The 26888-nt window shown below is 37.9% G+C and overlaps 1 protein-coding gene across 1 annotated transcript; it reads right to left on the bottom strand.

The window, feature by feature from the left end:
• Window positions 1–14484: 14484 nt before the first annotated feature.
• LOC107760314 (GATA transcription factor 4-like) lies at window positions 14485–16212 on the bottom strand. The gene is made up of 2 exons (XM_016578350.2): window positions 15786–16212; window positions 14485–15188 (listed from the first exon to the last, which is right to left on the bottom strand). The coding sequence occupies exons 1-2, from the start codon at window positions 16011–16013 to the stop codon at window positions 14613–14615; spliced, it is 804 nt and encodes a 267-aa protein (XP_016433836.1). The 5' UTR covers window positions 16014–16212; the 3' UTR covers window positions 14485–14612.
• Between the last annotated feature and the right edge of the window lie 10676 nt (window positions 16213–26888).

The following is a 26888-nucleotide window of genomic DNA, read 5'->3' on the forward strand; positions in this document are numbered from 1 at the left end:
ATTCTCAAATTATTGCTTACCTCATAGAGCCGTTTCTTCTTCCAATGTATCCTGTCTTCCACCAGCATCCTTGTTATCTTCATTCTGGAATAAGTAAGGGTATTTAGACTTCATCTCCTCTTCTGCTTCCCATGTCATTTCTTCCATATTTTTGTTCCTCCACAATACTTTGACGGAAGCTACATCTTTTGTTCTCAGCTTGCGGACTTACCGATCTAATATCGCCACTGGCACTTCTTCATATGATAGGTCCTCTGTAACTTGTACATCTTTGATAGGGATGACTCGAGAAGGGTCTCATATACATTTTCTCAACATAGATACATGGAATACCGGGTGGACAAATTCCAATTCGGATGGCAATTCTAACTCATAAGCAACCTGTCCAATCCGTCGAAGAATTTTATACGGCCCGATATACCTTGGACTCAGCTTACCTTTCTTCCCAAAACGCATAATACCCTTCATTGGTGAGATCCTCAGGAAAACCCAATCACCAACCTCAAACTCTAGATCACGACATCGGACATCAGAATAAGATTTTTGCCTGCTTTGTGCCGTCCTCAATCGCTCCTGTATCACTTTCACCTTCTCAATAGCTTGGTGAATCAAATCTGGCCCATATAATTCTGTTTCACCGACTTCGAACCATCCAACTGGTGATCTACATCTCCTCCCGTATAGTGCCTCATATGGGGCCATTTTAATACTGGAATGGTAGCTATTGTTATAGGCGAATTCTACGAGTGGAAGATGATCATCCCAATTCCCCTTAAAATCTAGAACACATGCTCGTAGCATATCTTCCAGTGTCTGAATGGTACGTTCAGCCTGTCCGTCAGTCTGCGGATGAAATGCAGTGCTGAGATTTACCTGTGTGCCTAAACCCTTCTGGAAAGACCTCCAAAAGTTAGCCATAAATTGAGCTCCTCGGTCTGATATAATAGATATGGGCACACCATGAAGCCTAACAATCTCCTTGATATACAACTTCGCATAATCTTCAGCCGTGTAAGTTGTCTTTACTGGCAGAAAATGGGCACATTTTGTAAGTCGATCAATTATCACCCAGATGGAGTCAAACTTATGATAAGAGGGAGGTAATCCAATAATGAAGTCCATATTAATCACCTCCCACTTCCAGGTCGGAATCTCTATATTTTGAAGCAATCCACTGGGTTTCTGATGTTCTGTCTTTACTTGTTGACAATTGGGACACTGGGCTACAAATTCTGCAATAGACTTCTTCATATTATCCCACCAATATTGCTCCTTGACATCATGATATATCTTTGTCGAGTCGGGATGGATGGAATATCGGGATTGATGAATCTCATTCATAATCTTCTCTCGCAACCCTGCCCCATTAGGCACACACAATCGGCTCTGGTATCTCAATGCCCCGTCTTTTCCGATCCCAAAAGCCATACTTTTACACTGTTGAATGCTTTCTCTTAATCGTACTAAGATAGGATCTTCATATTGTCGTGCTTTTACCTCGGCTACCAAAAATGATTCTGATGTATTCTGTACAGTAACACCTCCGTCATCAGGGTCTAACAATCTGATTCTCATATTGGCTAGCTGATGAAGCTCTTTAAACAACCCCCATCTACCTGCCTCAATATGTACTAAGCTTCCCATTGATTTACGGCTGAGAGCGTCTGCCACAACATTGGCTTTACCGGGATAATACAATATCTCGACGTCGTAGTCTTTCAATAATTCAAGCCACCTACACTGCCTCAAATTCAACTCTTTCTGCTTGAAGATGTATTGTAAACTCTTGTGATCTGTGTAGATGTCAACATGGACGCCGTATAAGTAGTGCCGCCATATCTTCAAAGCATATATTACTGCAGCCAATTCCAAATCATTGGTTGGATAATTCTTTTCATGCTTCTTCAATTGTCTTGATGCATAAGCAATCACATTCCCACGCTGCATCAATACGCACCCCAAACATATACCTGAGGCATCACAATATACCACATAACCTTCTGTTCCTTCAGGAAGAGTGAGCACTGGTGCAGATGTCAATCGATTCTTCAGCTCCTGAAAACTACGTTCACAAGTGTCAGACCACTGGAATTTGGTAGCTTTTTGTGTTAACTTAGTCAATGGTGATGATATAGAGGAAAATCCTTCTACAAACCGCCTATAATATCCTGCTAGTCCTAGGAAGCTGCGGACTTCTGATGGTGTTGTAGGTCTCGTCCAATTCTTTACTGCATCGATCTTCTGAGTGTCGACACTAATACCCTCATCAGATATCACATGGCCAAGGAATGCTACTAAGTTCAGCCAGAATTCACATTTGGAGAGCTTAGCATATAGCTTACGATCCTGAAGCGTCTGTAATACTATCCGCAAGTGGCCCGCATGTTCCGCCTCCGAACGAGAATATACTAGAATGTCATCAATGAATACAATCACGAACACATCAAGATAGGGCCTGAATATAGTATTCATGAGATCCATAAAAGCTGCTGGGGCATTTGTTAGCCCGAACGACATCACCAAGAACTCAAAGTGCCCATATCTTGTCCGGAAGGCCGTCTTTGGAATATCCTTCTCCCTAACCCTTACCTGATGATACCCTGAACGTAAATCAATCTTGGAGAAATACTTGGCACCCTGGAGTTGGTCAAACAGGTCATCAATTCTTGGAAGTGGATACTTGTTCTTTATAGTAGACTTATTCAACTGTCGATAGTCGATACACATCCGTAACGACCCGTCTTTCTTCCGCACGAATAGGACTGGTGCACCCCAAGGTGAAGTGCTAGGCCTAATAAAGCCCTTATCTAGCAAGTCCTTCAACTTCACCTTCAACTCTTGCAACTCTGCCGGGGCCATTCTGTATGGAGGAATAGAGATCGGTTGAGTGTCAGGCAACATATCAATGCTAAACTCAATCTACCTTTCAGGAGGAAGGCCTGGGAGTTCATCTGGGAAAACATCTTTGAATTCGTTGACCACAGGGATTGATTGTAAAGTAGGCGGTTTCGCCTCCGCATCCCTAACGCAAACGAGATGATAAATGTAACCTTTTGAGATCATTTACCTTGCCTTAAGATAGGAAATAAACCTACCTTTTGGTGTAGCAATGTTCCCTTTCCATTCAATGATGGGTTCACCCGGAAATTGAAACCTAACCATCTTCGTACGACAGTCAACATTTGCATAGCATGAGGCCAACCAGTCCATTCCCATTATCACATCAAAATCAACCATTTCTAACTCAAATAAATTTGCCGAGGTTTGACGACTACAAATAATCACAGTGCAACCTCTATATACCCTTCTAGCAATCACAGAATCTCCTATCAGAGTAGATACCGCGAGGGGTTTACTTATCAATTCAGGTTCAATGCCAAACTTATTAGCCACAAAGGGTGTAACATATGATAATGTAGATCTCGGATCAATCAGCGCATATACATCATAAGAAAACACAGATATAATACCTGTAACAACATCTGGAGACGACTCGAGATCCTGTCGACCTACTAGAGCATAGGTTCGATTTTGAGCACCACTCGAACTCAGCACTGCACCTCTACCCCTACCACGACCTGTCGACTGCTGAAAACCCCGTGCTGGAGGTCGAACTGATGAGGAAGAACCAGACACAGATCCAGTCGGCTGAGCCATACCATCACCTCCTCTATTTGGACAATCCCGCATCATATGGCCAGGTTGTCCGCATGAATAACATGCATCAGAACCTCGACGACACAGTCCAAAGTGGGCCTTGCCGCACTGATCACAATGTGGTGTTGGGGGTCTCATCTGAATAGTATCCCTGTGATGTTGCGAGCCAGATGCCCGCGAACTCTGACCTGGACCAGAATAGGATCGATCATATCGAGGCCTCTAAAACTGTGGAGGAGCACTAGCTACAGGTGGCGCCGAACTCCTCGAAAACTGTGGCCTGATGTGGCCTCTGAAGTCATCAGAATACCCTGCAAATCTCGCCCTCTTATGCTGGCCCCTATCCTGCTCCCTAACTGCCCTCTGCTGGCGCTTACGATCCTCTAGGGTCTGGGCATAAGCTTGAATACGAGAAATATCCATGCCCTCCACCAAGGAGGCTGTCGTACACTCATTTATCAGATGTGGTCCCAACCCATTCACGAACATATGCACCCTATCACTCATCTCGGCCACCATATGGGGAGCATACCTTGCCAAAGAATCAAACTGCATACTGTACTCTCGCACACTCATATTACCTTGTCTAAGGTTCAAGAACTTATCAGCTCTAGCTCGCCGTATCTCAACTGGCAAGTAGTGATGAAGAAAGGCCTCAGAAAATTCCTTCCACACAGCTGGAGGAGGGTTCAGACCCCTGGATCTCTCCCAACTATCATACCAGAGAACCGCTAAATCCCGTAACCGATAAGAAGCCAACTCTACTGCCTCTGTATCACTAACATGCATAACCCGAAGTGTACGATGAACTTGGTCAATAAAAGTCTGTGGGTCCTCCTTGGGGTCTGATCCGGTAAACACTGGAGGGTCTAAATTAATAAAATCACGAACTCTTGTACTAACTGGTTTCTCAGCAGCACCTGTATTCTGCCTCTGATCCTGAGCAGCTACCAAGCTAGTCAATAACTGTAAAGCACTCCGCATATCCTGGTCTGGAGTGCCAGACGGAGGAACTGGAGGCGCTGGGTGCCTTCTAATATCCTCTGGAGGAGATGGAGTAGATGAGGTATGAGAGGTCATCTCACTTTGAGCCTCACTTTGTCCTGCTCTGACTTGGGGCACCTGACTGGTACCCTCTCCCGCTGCTGTATCAAGCCGTCTACTAATCGTTTGCTTCCTAGTCGAAGGCATCACTGAAAGAAAACAAGGTGAATATTAGAGACGAACACTTACGACTCAACTCTACGCACGATCTAGATTCAGGAAGAAGGTAACAACCCTAGATGTCATGTAGCCTCCTGATTATAAATGTGGCGCGCTACACATCCATAATCAAGACTCTACTAGACACGGCTCATAGACAACCCCTAGGACAGACTTGCTCTGATACCAAGTTTGTCATGACCCAAACTGAAGGGCCATGACTAGCACCCGACCACACTTGCCGAGCACCAACGTACATTTCATCTAACCTTCATTATTATCTTTTAAGGCTGACGAGATCAATATAAATGGTAGACCTAGATCATGGACAACCAGCAATAAAATATGACGGAATGAACATACATAGCAGGGGATGACCAGACAATCAAGAAACTACGTATAAGTTATGAGCTACCACACTACTATGAAAGACTATACAACAAAAACTAGCCGACAAGGCATACCAAACTATACATGAGTCGACACCTGTCTATGAGCCTCTAAAGGAACGTAAGTGCTGCAACATAGCCGGAACAGGGCCCCGACATACCCATAATGTCTATAACAAAAATGCATACCAAGACCAAGGCAAGTCCGGAGAAGGGATCTCGCCAATCACCGCTGAACTGGACAGCCTACTGTGGTGGGGGAGCTGCACCTGCCTGTCTATCAGGACCTGCAGCACGACATGCAGCGTCCACAAATAAAAGGACGTCAGTACGAATAAAGTACTGAGTATGTAAGGCAGGGAACCATAAATACGATCAGTAATGTAAGCAAGGATAGAGAATATACAACATGTAACATCTTAGTACCTCTGAGCGCTACTTATATGAAATGCATGATACATATGTATAAATACATAAACCCTTAAAACATTCGCCTCTGTGGGCATCATCATCATCATATCGTACCCGGCCATAATAGGCTCGGTAAAAAAACGTACTCGGCCATCATAAGGCTCGGTAGAATCGTACCCGGCCACGTGGAGCTCGGTAAAACCCAACTGATCAGTGGTTGCACAATAGGTGCCGTACCCGGCCAACTATAGCGTGGCTCGGTAGAGTAAAATAGATACATATATATAATGCATGCTCGACTCATGGAATCACATTCTAAACCTTTCGGAGTGACGTAAGGTCGGTATCCTCTGTACACGTTATTAGGACTAACTCTTCACTATGAACTTTATAAGATTTAGGAAGTACGAACAACATTGATAACATAAGAATAAGAGAAGCAACATTAACATCAATCATTCCATAAGAGGGAAAACAATGTAAGTACTGCTAGCTTCTAAGAGTAGAGTATCTTGGAAGCTCGTTCATTACATTATGTACAATCGGAGTCGTGCAAAAGTAGGAAAGGGATAGCCTCACATACCTTGTATATACTGCCACAATATCAAGCTATGCAATTGTCAGAACTCCTTAGTCTACAATAAGAGAAACGATACTACCGTTATCATTTAAGCGTTATAACTATTATGTATCGACCACAACCTATTTTACGATGAAACGGACAGCACCTCCCCTATATATATGACCTCACACCATTCAAAACAGTCACCAAATAGCCCAAACAACATCAATAATAAACATATTGAGCCTCCCAAAATAGTCCACACACAGCCTAATCACTCCATACATACGATGACCACCGTAGTCGTGTCAAACAACCTGGAAATGTTATGAATAACTATCAGCCCATAACCCTACATATATATGGTGTTTCTCCACACCCTTACTCCTCCAAAATTCCACAAGATAGTAGCAAAATACGCAGCCCAACAACAACGCAAAACAGTCCACAAAATAATAACATTACTACCAAGCCTTTCGATATATATTTCACAAGTTCTAGCTTCAATGTCTTAGCCGCAACTTGGATAATCTTAAATACATATAGAGTAAGAGGTTCTTTACCTTTATACAGAAAGAATAACTCCAATTTGACCTTAAATTTCCATGAAATATCCCTCCAATGCTGCCACAACAATAAAAAAGCGAAACTAGCGATCAATTAGTGTTTTTCGGCACTAGAATCACTTTAGAAGGCTTGAAATCACCTAGGATTGATATTAAGAACATGAGGGAGTATTTACAGAACATAAACCCTTTAAAACAACCTCCCACATGAGCTGGAACGACACAAAAATGAGCAACAACAAGAAGAACAAGAGACTTACTAGCGCCACGGAATTCCCGACACTTGATTTGTGTTGTTTGCCCTTTTTTTGGGTCTTGAATCTTGAGAGAACCTTGAGAGGATATTCCTAGGGTTCTAAGGTATGAAAATAGTGAGAAGAAATGACTTAAAACGGGTTGGAGGCATCCTATATAGGTCCAAATATCTTAAACCGCCTTAGTGGGCCCCATAGAGAGGTGCTTGGCGCAGTCTCGCAAAAACGCGAATATCTCTCTACTCCGAGATCGTATCGATGAACGGTTTAATGCGTTGGAAACTAGACTCATAGATATTTAATTTGGTGGGTAGATCACCCCGTAATGCCTTGTAAATTATGATAAAAGATTAGAAATATTTGACCTAATGTTTAAGTAAAATTATGAACCTAAGTTGCGACAACTTTTGTCGACTTTTGTTTCATAACTCGTTTGACTTCAAGACTTATGATACGGATATTATATGATTAAAATAGCTTAATAAATGACCTCTTGAGTGTATTAAGCACCGCTAGATTACCTGAAAATACGAGTTACAACATCCTTGATTCGTTTAACTTCTAATACTTGTTAATTACCCTTATACACTCTTGTATCACTTAAGACCAATAGGATTGACATCTTATCATCTCAAAGATAATTTCTTCTTGGATTTATGTTAACTAATATATGGCATGAAATAACACATGTGGATATGGGTTGTAACAATATCCTTGTATGTAGATTTGGAAAGCAACAATGTTGATAAAAGGAAAGAAGACCCTACTCAACGACTATGTTTGAACTTTGCTTTACATGAAAAATGAATCAATCAGTTGAAGAAAAAATAAGGAAAGTCAATCAATCAACATTGTCAAAGATTTTCAAGCATGCAAGAATGGGAAGAGAGCTAATCAAGGCCAGAGATCAAATCTAGAAGACTATACAGAAGCTCAAATCAAGGAGGAATGAAGGAAGCAATTCATCAAGATTAAGAATGAATCTAGCTACCATTTCAAACTAGATTCATGAGGCTACCCTTGGGTATTTCTCTTAGATACATATGCCTCACAAGGAAAGGACTCCTAGAATTGTGTAATACAATCCCAGAAGACAAGGAAACAGAAGACTTATCAAGCTATAAAGGAAGAAGCATAAGAACATTCAAAGGCACATAACTACATCATCTATTTCTAAGCCTTTCTAGTTCTTAGTACAAACATTGTATTCTTGAGTCTACAAGTGTCACAAAAGATAGGAAGAGTTAGAACACAAAACGAGATATGTGTCAACATTGGAAAGAATGAATGTTATTGTACATCGTTGGTGGTGAACGTACTAAAACCATCATTGCTGTAAACATTCATCAATGATCTAAGAGAACTCTTGTGACCCAAGGGAACTGGACGTAGGTACCACACCGGTATTGAACTAGTATAAAAACTTAGGTATCTTCTTAACCTTTATGTTCATTTAGTTTATTTCTGCTGATATCAATCACTGCGCAAAGTCTAGTCGACTAAACTTATACTTAGTCAAGTAATATTTTTTAATTGGTTACAATTCCCCCCCCCCCATACTTTCAATGATATTTCAAGATCACTCCATCAATAGACTCAAAAGATGTAGTTTTCTCTTGCCGAATACCTTTTTTTAACTTTTCCTTAAACGAAAATTTTCCCTACCTACAAGAGATAACTCTACCATATTCCAAGCCATGATACATTTATTATCTGAGTCTGCCAAGCGTATTCCAAACCTATTAATTGGTGAAGACCTCTAGTCAACCTTTTTCCTTTTGGACTTGCTCGTTTATCAAACCACCTGTGACTTACAACTAAATACATCCATTACAATATTGATTCCGCTCTTTTTATTCTAGTTGTAAGTCATCTTATATGAAATATATATACCATTATGGTTCTCCATTCCTCTTTATTTTCTCACTGCCCCTAGTTGTCAATAGCTTCTTATTAGGCATATATTATGATAACCATAACGTCATCATGGATACACTGGCACAACATAGTGTTGTGATCAAGTGGTTGACCAAGAAGGTAAAGAAGATGGGGAAGACACCGGCCAACAAGAAGTCAATTGATGCACTTCGAGCTGAGGTGACCCGAATAGCTGAGGCCGGAGATTTGCCGTTTGACATGCTGTTGATCCCTCCCTACCTCACCTAGCTCCATCTTCTCATGATGCTCCCGCTACTTAGACTGAGGAGTCATGCCTTACATCCGACACTAGTGAGGTAGTGCGTGATATGATCAGCACACAGGTTGCTCCCATACTTGGTGATGATATTTAGTTAGTTGAGCCGGTTGGGACTGATACTGCTGGTGACACTATGATGACTGAGGACATTTAGGGAGTTTTTTCGCCCTCTCTACTCTTTGATCTTATTTTGTTAAGCATCGGGGACAATGCTTCTTTTTATTAGGTGGGTGGGAGAATATTTGATGATTTGGTACTATTGACAACTTTGGAATATAATAATTAGATGATTTTATTTTTTTGTCATCTTTTGTAGTTGTTACATTTATTAGCATCTTTTGTTGTTTATCTTTAATGTGTTTGTTTTGGTAGCTTTTATGTTTTTCATATTAGTATTATTAATAAGCCTTTGATTTTCTTAATACCATGGTTCTTTCCAAAAGTAATCTTTTGTGTGAACTGGGTGACTCTTTCCGAGGATGGATAGTGTGACAACTTTCTTAAGGGAATGAGTCAATTGCATGTTTAGGTAATAGTAGCAGTAAATATTAAAGAATAAAAACCTAACTAAGTTATTCTCTATAAAAGTAATTTATGCTTCACGTAGCACCAACATAATTAACTACATGCTTATGGTTTGAAACAAGGTTTTTAGAAGAAAATAGCTCTAGTTTAGTGACTTTGAGGTTCTTGAGTTGACTTTGATAATCATTAGGTGGTTGGATGGACCATAGTGATCTTTAACTTGATTGTGACCATTTTGGACTTTAGACTCTATCCTCTTTTACGGTGTAGTTGCATGAGAGGTGAGGTGACTTCTTGTTACTAGTCCAAGTACTTGAGTGAATAGTCTAGAATTTGCCCCAAATGTGTTTCAAGGCAAAATTCTAGGTTTGCTTGGTTTAAAAAATGAGTGTAGGCTTTCCTTGGACCATTTGAGCTTTCTACGCCACCCTATGATCGTTATCCCTAGTCAACCACTTTGGGCCTTTATCCTTTCTCTGTTGGTAATCATGCTACAAGCCTTTATCCATTTTGATCATAATCCTCTCTTGGCACTCGAACTTTATTTAACACTCATATGTAATAAGTGGCTCAAAGCCTAAGTGTGGGAGAAAAGTTGAGGAATCTAAAAGAGTTATAAAGGTACTGAAAAGAGAGAAAAGAAATGCTCTCCATGTAAAGAGAAAGCAAGAAAAGAAAGAACAAAAAAAATACAAAAAAATAAATAAGAGATTGATGAAATTGAAGAGAAGCAATGATCTCTAGTATGAGCATCAAGGGAGAAAAATAATAAAATAAATAATAAAGAATGATGGAAAGTCTCTCTAGCCCCCAAGAAAAAGAAATGCCTCTAAGGATTTGGGCAAATGTGAGCCAATAAATGAAAAGTGGAGTGCTTAAGGAAGGATTTAATCATTTATCCCATATGGTATCTTACCCCAACCCAAAAACCTTCATTACAACCCCAAATAAGTCCTACTTGATTTTGAACCAAGTGACCTTACATTAGTAGAGATCTACATGAGGGCACGCCTATGTTAATTGAAGCTTTACTTGTGACGTTTCTTTGTGAAAGGAGAGTGAATCATTTATTTCTCTAGAAATTAAGTGTGAAATCTTGAAGTGAACATGACAAATGGAAGATAGAGGAGGAAGAGTTTGGAGTCCTCCATGACTAACATGAAAGAACAAGAATCCTTGATGAGTGAAACCAATTCTTGAAGCTCAAATGTCACACCAGAATTGTATACAAGTCACATGTATTTGAAAATTTTGTCATCTTGTTGAAAGTGCATGAGTTTTGTGGATAATTATTGGTCCCAACTGAATATGAATGACCTACCATTGACTCTTTGAAATGAACCTTCATTTTAAGGGAGGTGAAAACTAATCTATTTGCTTGAGGACAAGCAAAAACTTATTTTTAGGGGAGTTGATAAGAATGAGTTTTAACCACTTATTAGTATCTTCTTGCTTTAGTTTTTAGTCCTAAAGTAGTGATTTTTATTTATAAATCTAATAAAATTGTGTAAATTGCAGGAATGTTGGAGGATTCAAGCTTAATAAAAAAAATTTAAATAAAAGAGGAGTGTTCCAGCTCAACAGGTCAAAAGGAGCAAATGTAGAGGATTGTGCGGTCCCCAAAACTTATTCTACAGCCGTAGATGAAGATGCAAGCCGCAGCAATACAGGTGAGGCCACAAACACCTTGAAGCCTTAGAGGAGTTTAGCAGAAGTGCGGTCCGCACACCAGATTGTGCGACCGCTAAAATAGTTCTCATTGACAAGCTTGGAAAGTTCAAAGTAGCTACAAAAGATCAAATGTGAAGCCTCATTAGAACGCGGTCCACAGCCAAATATGCGGCCACAGAAGTTGAAGTGCGGCCGCAGAGATCGTTATGCAGCCGCAAAATCTCTCCCATTACAAGAGCAAAAGAATAAAGTGTGGTTCTCACACCAAATTGTGCGACCGCAGAACCTCCCGAAGGGCGTTGTCGGCAAATTTTTGGACACTATAAATAGACGAGAAACACTTTTATATTTTTAGCAGTTGTAGCGGTTAGAGTTTATTATTTTGGGAAATTGGTGATCAAAACTAGAGAAGACTCACTGCTTTTATCTTTTAATTTTAGTTTTATGTCTTCAATTACTACTACTCTTTCATTTTTTATGTTTTCAAGCATGAGGAGCTAGATTTTATCTAGGGTTATAACCCAACCCTAGTGTGTAAAACTTATGGGTTATTAATATTAATACTTATTAATGATTGAGTGCTTATTATTTAGCCTTATTTATATTTTATATCTATAATTAATGGTTGCAAATATTGATTCATGCCTATTTGACTTAGTTCTTACTTGAGAAAGAGGAACCTAGTCAAGAAAAACTTGGCTAACAAGAAATTGAGCTAGTTAAGGTTTTGACTAGTTTGATTAAAGGATTTGAACTAGAGATAGGGATAATCCCACTTGGAAGCATATAAATTGCTTAGAATACTACCCATTTGGTCTTGAGAAGGCCAATTTGGGCATAATTACTCTTTGACTGAGATGTATTGAGTAGGTACTTGAGAATTGACAATCATAACATACCCCGATCTACTAAGCAAACATTAATTTACTATACCCATTAGTTTTACACTTAGGTGAAGTTTACATCCCTAGGCTTTCCCCTTAATTGATTAAAACACCAAAAATATTTCATTCTCTAATCGCTACTATTTATTTTAATTTCTTAGCTGTCAATTTAGATAACAATTACCCATTGTTGTTTGAAAGTCTAATATAGATATTACATGTTCTCTTCTTGAGTATCTACCTTAGTATCGATCTAAACCCCCTGTGAAATTCGACCTCGACTCGTGTTGGGTTTTATAATTGTAACGACCGTTTCATACTTGTTATTTGAGTGTGAATTGGACATGATCATTGCTCCATATACATCTCCTCATCCAAAATCATCACAAAGAAAAATAGTATTTACATCCATCTGCTCAACCTCTAAATCTAGACTCACGACTAAGCTTAGAACCATACAAATAGAAGACATCTTCACAACAGGAAGAAAATTTTATCAAAGTCAACTCCCTTCTTCTGGCAAAAATATTTAACAACTAATCTCGCCGTGTACCTAGGCGCAGAGGTATGTTGATCTTGCTTTATTCTGAACATTTATTTATTTGATAAAGGTCTCTTATCTTTACGGCAATTTTACTAATTCATATGTGTCATTCTCATGGAGTGACTTCATCTCATCTTTCATAAATTATATCCACTGATCTTTGTAAGTATCTTGCATGGCTTAATCATATCTCTCAGGTTCTCCAACATCAGTCAAAAGTACATACTCATCGAGAGAATATCGCATGATTTTTGTTTCTCCCTTGTAGATCATCTAAGAGAGGTAACAGGAGCATTTGAAATAGTTACTTGAGTAGGAATTGGTTGCAGATCAACCACAACTTCATCAACTGGAACATCCATAACATTTACACTATGATGATCATTTTGATTTTGATCACTATCTTCATTAGTGTCTTGGGATCCTTCACGTGCAATATGTATTTTGGTAGCTGAAAAGATTAGGAGCCTATCCAAAATAGACATATCACACCATGTTAAGAGTGTCATTGAACCGTTTTAACCCAACACCAATGACTCAATTAGTTCGGATTCGTATGTAGACCACTAAAAGAAGTAAAGTACTCTTTACGAACATGTTTTACATTCCAAGATTCAAAGCGAAAATCTCTATTAAAAGTGAAAAAATTTCAACCATCCCACCATTAATGAGTAAAACTACGAAATGGAGCAAATTTAACGCATTCACTTCTTCCCTTCTATGTCGCTATTGGCCCCTTACCATACATGTGATCTGCTACAGTAATAAATTTTACATGGCTTAATGCAACGTTTCCCTTCCTCTCCTCACGTCTACGCTAGTGCACTACTACTATCGCTGAAAGTTAAAAATCTTATCCTATCACGTGCAACTGCATTCCCCGCTCTCTTTTGCGCCCAATTGGTAATTGCAACACTTTAATAAATGGATTGATATGGTGACAACTTAAAGGAACTTTACATTATTAATGTAATTTAATACTTCCTCAGATTCATAATAAGTTACTTTTTGACCTCTTAATTTTTGTTCGTCCTCATATATAATCAAGAAGGAATTAAATTTATTTTTCCGAAATTAACCCTTATTTACATATCTCAATGCGTCAAGTTAGCAATATGCAAATTTTACTTAAAATAATTTAGTCAAAATATCTTCTTATTTCTTTAGGGGTAGTATTTTCTTAAAGGGTGTATTTAAGGCCAAAAAATCACTTATTGTGGTGCGGGGAATATATTACAATAAGTTCCTTGACATTTACTTTAAGTCACCAACAATTGCTTACTACATAGCATTACCTAGAATTACATTTTAATGAATTTGATCGTCAAATATTTTTTTTACGCAATCAATGTATCGATAGAAATCTCAGTCTTCATTTTATGTTTTACTTACTATTTCGAGAGTCAATTTTTTTTTGTTTTTGGTCACAATTTATAAATATATTTTAAATATTTTGAAATGACTTATAGTGCATTTTACGTTGTTTTTAAATATGCAAATTTTATTTTAAACAATTTATGTTCGAATTCAAAGGAAAATTAGTTAATTTGATTTTTGTACTCCAAATGCCATAAAGCGAAACGAAGGGAGTAATAAATAAAACATTAAAATACTCAAATGGTAAAAAAGTGATAATTCTCAAATTTCTTAAAATATCCAAAAAAATTCAGTAAGACGATAAAGGTCTTTAACCAACAAAAGAAAAAATCAACATTTGCTTGATGGCGTGACATGTTGCGAACAATGACGTCAGCAGACCTGAAAGTGATGTCCGTACATTCCTTGTTGTTGTGACTGTTGTTGAACCTCTTTTTGTCGCCTGAGTTCCATAACTTTCCGGTGAGAGTTCGAATGTTGGGTCAGCACGAAAGTTGGGCTCGCAGCGGGTCGATATTCAGGGACCAACCGGCCCGATTTGTATCGAACTCCACAAGCATTGCACAGCGTCTTTGGGCCCAATGGCCCAGTCCGCCACTGTGGCGTTTTCTCTGATGCACAGTGTGTGCACTTTCGGGGTATATCTGACATTTCAGATGACCTTTCTCTGCTGCTCTCTTTTTTGGGCTTCATAGTGTTGTTATTGTTGTTGTATTGTGGACTTTGATTGGGCTCATCGACTGTGGGCTTTTGGTGGGCCTTTTGGAGTGAGGAAGCCCAACTAGTATTTGCAGTGGTTGCACGTGAACGTTTGCTTCTTGATTTGCTGTGAAATGAAGTGTTATTGGAATTGAGGTTTATTGTTCCTGTTAAGGAGTTTGAAGGGTAATTATTGGATGAGTCTTCCACGAAATTCGATAGCCATTCCAACTCCGCTACATCATCGCTCTTCAAAATCAAGGGAAAAAAAAAACAATATTAATTAGAATATATTTCTCGAGCAAGATGGTTGATTGAAAAGAAACAAATAAATTAAAAAAGTATGAAAACTGGCAAGGATTTCAGGCACAAATGAACTACTACTATCTTAGAGTATTATTTGAAACCACGGGTCGAGGGTGTTTGAATTTCCTTAAAAGCTGATGAAACCAGCTTACAAGCATTTTCTTAATTAAGAACGCCTTGTCAATTTTAATATCGAGTTAATGACAAATACTCTCAATATACAAGCAAAGCATCGTCAATTCTACAACTAATAATTAATATGAAAATTTCCTCAAACTCTCATTTTAAATTTTGGAATTCACTTTGCTTTTCACTCTCTCACTGAAAGTTTAGTCAGTCCTCCTTTTTGCAAATCGTCGCCTCCTTATAAAGCATCATAAACACCCCTTCACCACTGATCTTATCTTTACAACAGATGCATCTTTTTATGAAATATTTTCGTGATCAATTTCATCTGCTAATCGTCATCAAAATCAAACTAGTAGTAAAATTTGATAACTAAAGACACGTTAATTTGTTTAAGCGTGTAGCAGTACTTACAGGAACGCATAGTTTGTCGGTGAAATCGGCGCAATTGGGAATAAGAGGATTGTAATAGCTCCCCGCGGCGGGATTAATGTTGTCGGAGTGAGGCGGATGATATTGATGGTTCAGGTCAAAGCTGGTAGTCTTATTAGAGGAACTGCCGGTGGAGGAGGAGAAGATCTCGTCATTCGAGAAGTCAAGCAGATCATCAATCCTAAACACTTCTGCTCCGTACACATCCATATTATTTACAACACAAATTAAAATGTTTTTTGTTTTTTGGCTATGGAGAAAATGTTTGTGTAGGATTTTTATGCCTCTCACTCTTCGCTTCTCTAATGTGTGCCAGTGTGAGTGTGAGTGAAGTAAGGGGATGGGAAGTGAGGGATTGATATATAGGAGTTTAATGTGCTGTATAAATTGGAAGTGAAGGAAGACAGGAGGGGGGCAAATCTACGTGAGTGTTAGGATATATATATATATATATATATATATATATATATTACGTGGGTAGGTCTGTATCGTGTATTAATAATAATATATATTTTATATTTAAAAATAATTTAACTATAAAATTTCTATTTTATCCCCATAATTTCATCTCTTTTTTTCTCTCTTAAAATTCAGCTCCCTCCAAATAAGACTACATAAATTGGGAAAGCATAGTATAAAGAATTTTAGACTATTATTGCAATTTAACCAATAATAAATTGTTATTTAAATTTTTCAGATTATCATTTCATCCTTGATATGGAAAATTACGTGTTTTTATAAGTCAACTTACTCTCATAGTGTAAAAATTTGTTGCAATTTTAGTCTATGTATATTATATGTAATACATAAATCAAGAGAAAAAGCCTAGGTTTGCATATCTAACGTGAGATAATCACGAGTCTTGAGAAAAAGCCTAGGTTTGCATATCTAATGTGAGATAATCACGAGTCATGCCCGTGTTCTTTGAGCGTCTTTCTCGTTTTGGTGTTCTAGTTTCGAGTAATCCGCTCCTTTTTAAGCTTTCTTTTTTAATTGCTCACTAGTGAATTTTGCTAATACAGCTTAATTAAATTAAATAAATCATATTTTAAAAGCAAATAGGGGAAAACTTTTATAAGCTAAAAACAATTTTTATTTGAAAATATCAATTGAGTTAATTCTTGGAAGGTAAATTAGTAAGGAATAGAAATTTTGCTTTAATCCATTGTCAATATCGCAGTGAGTCTGCATGGGACTGATTATGAGTATATTATTTGGTCAAAATTCTAAAGTTAAAAACACATAGGTGAGGATAATTATCATCAGCGGCGGACTAAATGTTAGGTGTTTGCCATAACTTTCTTATCATATTTGGTTTTTCTATTTGTTGAAGGAAAGGGCAATATAATTACCTTAATTGGGTTTTCCTTTTTGTAGAAGGAAATTATAATTCTCTTATACTTGGCTAGTCCTTTTTTTGTAGGAAAAGGTTTGAACTTCTATAAATTGAGGATCTTTCTTTCTCATTCAGTAGCATCCACAATGTAGCCATATGGGGTAAAGAGTCGTGTTTAGGGGGAGAACTTTACGGGACAAGTGTCAGTGTGTCACTTGTGTTTGCCTCTTCGTGAGGTTGTTCTCTCGATATTTTGTACTCTCTTTTTAAATAGTGGATTGCTTATCTCCGCGGTGGACGTAGGTCAGTTGACCGAACCACGTTAAATGTTTATGTCTTTTTTGGTATATTTCTCCTTTGTTGTATGATTTATCGTCGCTCAAGGTTTGCTTTGCTAGCTTCCGTATGATACCTGATTTTTACGGTCCAACACTCAAGTGGTGGCCAGCGGGTTCAACTGAACTCGCTTCATCAAAAAATAATATTGTGTATATGTATAAATTATGATTAAAGTTGCGTAAATTTTGTATAAATATTTTATTTGAACCCACTTCACAACTACTATTTTACGACTAAAGTTATGTATTTCAAGATTGAACCCGCTTGCACAAAATCCTGGGTCCGCCACTGATTATCATGACATATGTTATATGTAGTTTTTACTCTGTTTCTTTCTCTTAACGTCTTTTTTTATTTTTCGTAACTTCCTAAATCCTAATAACTCAAGGTGCAGGCTTTTGAGAAAGAATATTACATGTCTATTTTATTTGGAGTACGCTAAATCAACAACCAAAAAGAATGGCTTGAAATAATATTATCTGATTTGTTTATGAACATCTTCAAGACAAAGTTCGAACAATATTATTTACGCGATATCCTGATCATCCTCTAAATTCTATATTTGTTACTGAACTAATGAGCATATTATTATAGCTTAGTCTGTCACTAAATCTCTCGATTCACGAATAGCAATGCGAAAAGAAAATAAACATTGAATAAGCCATGGGATTAGAATACACACAACAAACTGAAGTAGATAGGGATGAAGTATACACCTAAGTTTTATAATAAAAATTTTGATCTAATTAAGATACACATATAAACAATTACGGGATGTGATAGCGGATAGACAAAGCGGAGAATATAGATTCAGCGTATTACTTACTACTACTATTTTAGTGCATTATTGAGGTCATGTGCGATGGTGCGACCACTGCAATTTCAGAATACTAACATGTTTGCTTTTCGTTCCAAGTCGATCTCTCTGAAATAATCTCTTAACTTAAATTTTCAATCCTTTGTATATGATGCAAAACTCTTTCTAATGAAAACATTATAATTTTGTAAAATGTTTTACCTATAACCGTTATTTTCTAGATCATTTTTCACTGTATTGACGGGGTCTCTATTGTTCACTTGCTAGATATGCAAGGATTATAACGGATGAATTATTTATGTGGTGATTAATAATGAAAGAATTGTTATACATGAATTATTTACTTTGAAATGATATTTTTATGTTTAAATAGTTTACTTCCCTCCTTTCTAAACACACGTATTCTTATTTCACATCATATCCCATGAAATAAGATGGTAGTACTTATGTACCATTCCTAGCAGACGGCATAATTAAGTTCGTGGTTGCAATTCCAAATGCCTTAGAAAATTTACCGTTCTTTTCATTAATGATTTTAGGTTAATGTTCATTTTATGTAATTGTTGTAGTACTTTATAGAAAAATTTAATGTGTATTAGTTAAGGTCCTCCTACCAAGATAGACGTAGAGAAAATGAAGGCTTCAATATCGCAATATGGGCAGGGAATACAGTGGTCCCAATTATAATATCATGATTCCCCCTTTGTTGATGGGAACTTCTTTGGAATTTATTGAATAAATCAATAAGAAGAGTATCACTCCGATTTCTTAATTCTAGCTATTAAAGAAAAAACAAGATCTGAGAAATAGAAAAAAATAACAATAGCAGAGTGAGCACTCTCCTTTGCCTCCTCTGTCATGTGACCATTTAATCAATCACGTGACGTACCATACTATATTGACTATAGAACTACTTTTATTTATCTTATGAATAGTCCAAAAAAATGAGTTACAGTAATAATTTTCCTTTTTTTGGTCCCCTGTCGGTGATACTCCCATCGTTTAATAGATTATACTATAGTCTTTTACAAAATGTATAATTTTTTCTGGAGTCACAGTGATATTTAGGAACTTTGGCCCTTGAATTGTATCATGCATTTTTATTTTATTTTATTTTTTACTGGGAAAAGGTTCAAAATGGGCTCCTGGACTTTAAGAAATGATCTGGATTTAATTTTATTAATAATGGGTAAAATATATCTGTTTCATTACAAAAATAGGCTAAATTTGTACTTATTCACTAGGAACAAAGGTTTTCCAACACAATGAAAAATACTATGACAACAAACCAAATATAATCCTACAAGTGGGATATGGGAAGAATAGTATGCACGCAGACCTTATCCTTATCTGGTGAAGGTAGAGAGGTTGTTTCTAATATATCTTCAGCTCAAGAAAAGAGGAAAAAAAGAAGCAGTTGTTGGCAGAGGAGGACCCGTGTGTATGGGTGAGGGGTCACCGGATCCCGTAAACTTCGGATGAAATATATATATACGTATATACCCTGAAAATGGTTAATTTTAAACAGTTGGCACCCTGAACACTAAAACCCTTTAGGGGGCACTAGTTGAGCAGAATAATGTTCCCCCGTCGTGTAAAAAATCTGGGTCCGCCTCTGGTTGTTAGTAATATGTATTTGCAATATAATTCTAGAAATAAAGTAACGTAAAAATAGAAATATAGAAGAAACAGAATTTAACCGAGCCCACTGAATTCACAGTGTTTCCCTAAGGAACTTAATCCCCTCCCAGTATCTGAGGTTGTGGATTATTTCCTCCCATGATAGAACAGATTACACGCTGGCATAGAGGTACTTCAAACCCTAGTGTTTCAACAAACACAATGAACGGTAGCAAATCACACTTGTGGCAACTTTGAAGAAGCAAATATTGTGAGCCAATATTGGTAGCAAATCACACTTGTGGCAACTTCAAACCCTAGTGTTTTACTATCTTTGTTGATATGACATCTTGGAATGATGATTGGTTGAATGTTGGTTATTCTTACTTGGGTATCCTTGTACATATTGTGGAGGACCACACTTGTGGCAAAATTGTGAATCTCAATCTTATAAGTGGAATATTTATAATGTGTGTGGTAGTCAAGGTGTCCATTGGGATGGTTGTCCTAATTCTTATTATCCTTCTTAGAGCTCTTGTTATGATGTTTCTAATAATGTTTATGAGTTTGATAAGAGCAATGAAGTACACGATATGGAACGTGTTGCTCGTATTATGGACATGATGAGGCAAGTAGCTGAGCAACAAGATGAAATTCACAAAAAGACTGCCTTAGTGATCAAAAGACTGCAGGCTAGAATGTACGAATTAATGACCAATTTTCAAGAAGAACCTCAACTCGATGAAGAGAGCGAATTCCCACAAGAACATAACTTTGAAGAAGCAAATATTGTGAGCCAATATTTGGCTAAAGGAACAATCTCAACTGGTAAAATTTCATGGGGTTCTATGTAGCGGTCTTTCAAATATGGCAAAACAGCTGATAGACGAAAGAACTGAGCTCAAGCAAGAGATAGACCAATTTGGCTCAGATATCCATGACTTGCAAGCTCAATTGAATAAAAAGTTGAGGCGTCTGATGCCCTGCAACCAATTTTTATGGATATTGGCCAGCTTGTGGAGCGAAAAAAGAAATTCCAACTATTCAACCAAAATATTATTAATGATGTCAAGGTTGACGAAGTGTGCAAAAGTGAGAATGTCAAAAGTGAAGCGATTCTAGAGTTGGAGTTCATTGGGCCTCATTCTAAACACTTTTCAATATTTTGTTTGGTTGGTGACACGAGAATTAATCCACTCGAGCATATGGAGGAGTCAATGGATGAGGAACAAGGTGCATATATTCTGAAATGTGCGATGTCAATGAGACAAAATAACATCCCTCACTTAAAGGCCAAGAAGTGCAAGATGTGACATTATTTGCTTGGTTCCTTTATTTTCACACCACCGCCCCAGAACGTGAAAGAAAAATTGATGCAAAATTGGGGGCGCAATTCATGTCCTCAAAGTGGAAGAAAAAGTGGTAGAAAGTGATGGCGTCGTGCCGCGACTATAAATAAGGAGCTTGTTGGGAGGCAACCCAATTCTACTGTTTCTTTTTATTTTGTTTATTTTTTATTTATTATTGTATTATTTTTGTAGCGTTATTTTTGTGTTTTATAGGAATAAGAGCATAGAGTAAAAGCCATTAGGCACGTGCAAAAGCGATGGTTGGAATTAAGTGTGGGGTGCTCGCACAAATGATCATCCCTGGGAGGAGTCTGAGTATCCCGTGAGCTGCTAATGCTTCGACCTTTTGGCCTACCAGGGATTCTCTTTTACCCTATTGTTATATATTATATGCATTGAGGACATTGCACAATTTTAAGAGTGAGGTGAGGAGATTGTCTGGGTGATTTGCTATGCCATCCTAGCTTAATTGTAGTATTCTTTCTTATTGAAGTGATATTTTTTTAAATGAAAAGAGAAAAAAAATAGAAAAAGCTCAGACTTTTCTCGATGATAGATCTGTTGGAAAATTTTCTTGAGGAATAAAGTCCGATTAAAAATACCAAAAAGATTATTTTTTTGTATAGTTAGGTAGTATCCCTTGATTTTTCATTGGGCGCCGGTTCTTTTCTAATGGTGTAGCTCGAACCGGGTACTTTTTTTAGGCGTAGGTTAGAAAAAAACTAAGTTGCTCTAAGATACCTATTGGCGTGTTTGCTGCTGGCACATTAGGTTATGGCATGCACTCTATCTTTCCGTGCGTTGGATTTGAATGGTGATGCCCGAGTAAAATAAATAGTCTATTATGTGATGCCTTTTCTTAGTTGTTCAACTTGTATGCCACATAGTGCAATATTACCTATGTGCTTGCTTGACGTGAGAGTTGAATAGAACCGTCTTGATTAAGTCATGGTGCAATGTGTGTGTGAGGTATTGTGATCTTCTGTACTATTCTGTGTAGTCTAGAACTTGACATGTGTGGTATTCGAAGCGAAATGATTAAGTTGTGCTAATCTAGGAGATGACGTAGGCATTTCTTACTTGATTATAGATGTGCTTTTCACATAAAAATAAAAAAATTTGTTGCTAGCCCCTTTGAGCCTATAGAACTTTTCCTTGGCATCCACATTACAAGTCGTACCCCTATTTTGTTCTTAAGTTGAAATTGTTGAACCTTTACCTCCTAAGTCACTTAGCCGCCAAAAGAAGTAATATTAGAGATTGGGGAGTAGATTTCGAGTAGAACCATAGAAGGGCCCTTAAGGTGCACTAAAATTATGAAAAAAGGTCACTAGCCGATGAACCTTAATGTATGGAGTGTGTGTAGAGAAAAAAAGAGAAAAAGAAAAAAAATGCAGGAAAGAAAAAAGATAATACTCAAATAATGTAGAAAAACACAGACCTCGACTAATTTGTGCTAGTGGGAGTATAGAAGTGCTTAATTGAAAAAGGAGGGTTGTGTTATATATGGTGTATGACAAGTGAATTGGTTGAGAAGAAGATGTGCTCGATTTTTGAGTATAGTGTATTAAAGTACTTAGGAGGGTTAATCATTATTCCTAAATGTATCATACTCATCCCTTAACCTACCTTACAATATTAAAGTCCTAATTGATCCTAGATTTGGCTAGCATAGATTAGTAGAAATATACACTACAAACAAGCTTATAGTACGGCCACAGGATGCACATGAATTCTTTGTGAGAGTGAGCGAATTTTGTTCAATTATGTGATGTCCTTAAATCATATTCAAATTCATACTTGAATGTGTGGACTACTTTATATTCACTCTTTTGTTTGTTGGTGAGGGCACTGATCGCAGCCTACTCCGCACTACTATTGAGTAGCGAGAGAGGGTCGGAGTAGCTTTTAGCCGATTTAGGGTCGGGATGGATTTCCACAGAGAGCTAGAATTTGGAATCGAGTATCTATCTAGTGTAGAGTTGTGTATGTGTTCCAAATTACACTTCTACTTATTTTTGGGGTTTTCTTTTTACTTCTACTATTATCAAAATACAAATGGTAAATGCAACTAGATTAAGCTAAGAGTTAAACTAAAAAGGATTGTTCAAATGGTTTAAAAGGCACTAGGATAATGACTTTCACCTAGGTGGTTAATTGACGGGTCATTGGATCTAAGACACGATTGACATAATTGGTGAGTATGATATAACTGTTGCACGATATTACCCACTCTACACCTCTCGGTGGTTTGAGTGATTTTGCCCGAATTGACTTTCTCAAGACCAATTGGGTATGCAAATTGACACAAGCAACTAGGGTTCAAGTCGGGTATTACTCTCTCAAGGTTTAACCCTTTAATTGGGGCTATCAATATCTTGAGTACGCCCCACTTCCTTGTTGGACCAATTTTGGAGACTTAGGCTCTCTTTCTCAAGAAGAGCCCTAGTCAACTAAACACAAACTAGTATTTTCAACCACTAATTCAGTAATTAACCATGAAATTGGCCCAAATATCAAACACTCATAGTCAATCTAGCCCTAAAATATAAGACCCATCAATTACCCACACTAGGGTTGAGCCACAACCCTAGCTTATGGGTATAGCTACTCATAATTAAAGAAGAAAATCAAGAAATAGATAAAGAACAACTCATATTAATTAATTACTAAGGTAAATAACAAGATTCAATGATGAAAAGTAGATAAAATTGCCCAAAATGGCTAAGAAAGTCGAACCTATGAGCGTAGCTATGTTACAAAACTATCTAATGCCCTAAAAATGGGAAAAGAAACTTTTTATACTAAGCTGAAAAATCTGGACATAAATACCCCAGCGGGGTTAGTGCGGACCGCACAAAATGGTGTGCGGTCGCACTAGGGCTCTGAATTTGAAGATCTAACTCTCTGAATTCGGGCACTGCGGACCACAGAGAATAGATTGCGGCCGCGGAGGTTTCTAGTACGGTCCGCATAAAATGGAGTGCGGACCGCATTGGTTTGACACTTGGAATTTGCAGCTCTCTAATTCTCCTCACTGTGGACCGCACGAAATTGAGTGCGGACGCGTTGATCTCAGTGCGGACCGCACAAATCCTAGTGCGGCTGCATTGCCTTTGTGTCTTAATGTCATGCTCTCTAAGCCTCACAGTGCGGACCGCACAGAATGTAGTGCGGCTGCACTGGCCTTATTTTGCCTAAGCTTTGTCTTGTCTTGGTACTTGTGCAAGTTTCACTCTTTTTAAGCTGATCTTTGATATCTTTTCACTTTGTTGATCAAACCTGCAATCAAGCATAACTTGTGAGCCTTTTGGGACTATTTTGTACAAATTCTTAATCAAAACATAATCAAGAAGGAGTGTAAAAGGTATCGAAATCCCTAGTTATCAACTCCCCCAAACTTAAGCTTTTGTTTGTCCTCAAGCAAACAAAATAGGACCCACCCCTTAAGAGAACATCCAAGAAAATTTCCGCTATCCTGAAGTGACCTCATCTAGCATCAATTGGTACTAACAATTGCCCTCAATACAAATGAATCATTAACAACATTTACTCTATGAAACACCATGGATTAAGTGCGACACAAGAGCATCAAGAGTTGACTCAACACATCAAAGAACTCTTTTCTATTACTTCGGTCCTTGTGAAATCCAAACTCACACATCCTCAACTCTCCCTAAGCAAACCTCACCTTTAGAATAGTGGCACTCAGAGCGAGGTTAATGGAAGTTTACTCATCTCTCTCAAGAAAAAGTCACAAGTCCGACTCTAAGTATCATATGTTTGCCCCTTATGTAAGTCACCACTAATGTAAGCTTCATTCAACTCAAGATCAAATAGGGCTTTTGTGTAGTCATGGTGAAGGCTTTTGGTTCAGGGTAGGAAATGTTTGGTCTAAGTAGGTTCCATCTTCTCTTAAGTACTTCTTTTGTTTCATTTGGCACACATTCACTTGACTCTTTGAGTTATTTCACTTCTTTCTAAGGGGTTAGAGAGACACACTGTCACTCATTCTTATACATTTCAAATCTTTTCTCCTTTTGCAACTTTCCACACCGTTCATTCATTGCTTTTCTTGAATCCCTTTTTATTCGTTTTCATATTGAACATTCTTTTTGTCTTTTTGCTTTTCTTTCTTTTTCATTGCCTTTCCTTTTCTTCATTTCTATGCCTTTTTACCACTTTGATACAATTCTCATCTCTCCCCCCAAACTTATACTTTTGCCATGTGCTAAGGAAAGATCGGGTGCCAAGAGAGGGTATCTTTTAGAATGGGTATAGGCTTGTATGAGTCTTTAAGGGAAAAGGTCTAAGGCTCAAAAGGGTTAACTAGGGATCTTATCATTGGTAGGTTATGGAAGTGTTCAAGCTATCATTTGGACCAAGGAGAGCCTATAATCATGTCTCAAGTCAAACAACAAACATTCAGGCCAAGTTGTAGACTAATGGCTCGGGACTTGGACTTGCAATGCGATTACTTTCAACACAAGCTATGGGATTGCTAAAGATACAGAGTCGGGGGACCACAATGACCTTATATAAGATTTGAGCACACAATGGTCCCGAAAAATCACTTGATGATTATCGGTCAATACAAGAGTCTCAAGGTCACTACTTTCACCATCCTAAACATAACAATTTGTTTTTGACCATAAGATCAAAGGCAAATGTGCTATGCCCAAGTGAAGCTTTACTTGAGGCACCCTTAACTACTAGATACTAAAAACAAAAAGAAAAACGGACTCAAACCTTTAAGAAGTTTGTCACGCCATCCATCATTGGGAAGAGCCACCCGGTTCCTACAAAACTCCACCTTTGGAAAGAACCGTGGCATTAAGAAAACCAAAGGCTTATTGTAAACTTTCAAAACAAGAAGCTACGTGCATAAATAAGAAGCTACGAATGAAAAGTTGCGAAAAGGAAAATGAATATATACAAGAGTGGATTTGTCGAATACACAATAGACGGGATGAATATGTACAATGTAACATAACTTTATATACAGACCCAGCGTAAAATAAAAGTGCAAGAAATGTAACTAAATGTTAAAATTATATACAAACCAAAGATGAAAAATAAAGAAAGCATAAAAAGTAACAAATATATACAATCATCTGAATGAATCCATCAAAAGTAGGGTTTACCCCCTCAAATAAAAGCTGGCATTGTCCCCAATGCCAACTAAACTAAATAAAGCACCAAAAAGAGAAAGGAAAAAAGGATATAGAAACTCCCTATGGCCCGTCTGCCTACATGGGCTCCTGAGTGGCCCTTGGGTCCTCACTATGCTTGGGAACCTCAGACTGTTTGTTGTGCTGCTGGGACCTGGGCCTGGACAGGCTCATAAGGTGCATCATGTGGCTGACTGGAGGAGGCCTTCAGTGGGTCTGCCAACTAGATGACTGCATTGTTCTCTTTGGGAATCATCCTCTTTTTCTTTGGAGGCCTCTGTGACTGCCCTGGCTGGGGATGAGCTGCTGGCATAGGATCGTCGAGCAGTAAGTCCAAAGGCAGTTGGTCTTCCTTCAACCGGTCAATATCAACCCTCAACGCCTTCACGGACTCCTTGAAAGCTCGCTACTTCCTCAATTTCTTGTGCTCCCTAGCAAGCTCCTTTAGAGATT

This window comes from Nicotiana tabacum, chromosome 1 (genome assembly GCF_000715075.1).
Source record: "Nicotiana tabacum cultivar K326 chromosome 1, ASM71507v2, whole genome shotgun sequence".
NCBI lineage: Eukaryota > Viridiplantae > Streptophyta > Magnoliopsida > Solanales > Solanaceae > Nicotiana > Nicotiana tabacum.

Coding starts and splice junctions, on each gene's coding strand:
- LOC107760314 (XM_016578350.2), bottom strand. CDS start 16,013: ATGGATGTGTACGGAGCAGAAGTGTTTAGGATTGATGATCTGCTTGAC. Junction 15,189..15,785: donor CCGACAAACTATGCGTTCCT/GTAAGTACTGCT, acceptor TTGATTTTGAAG/AGCGATGATGTAGCGGAGTT.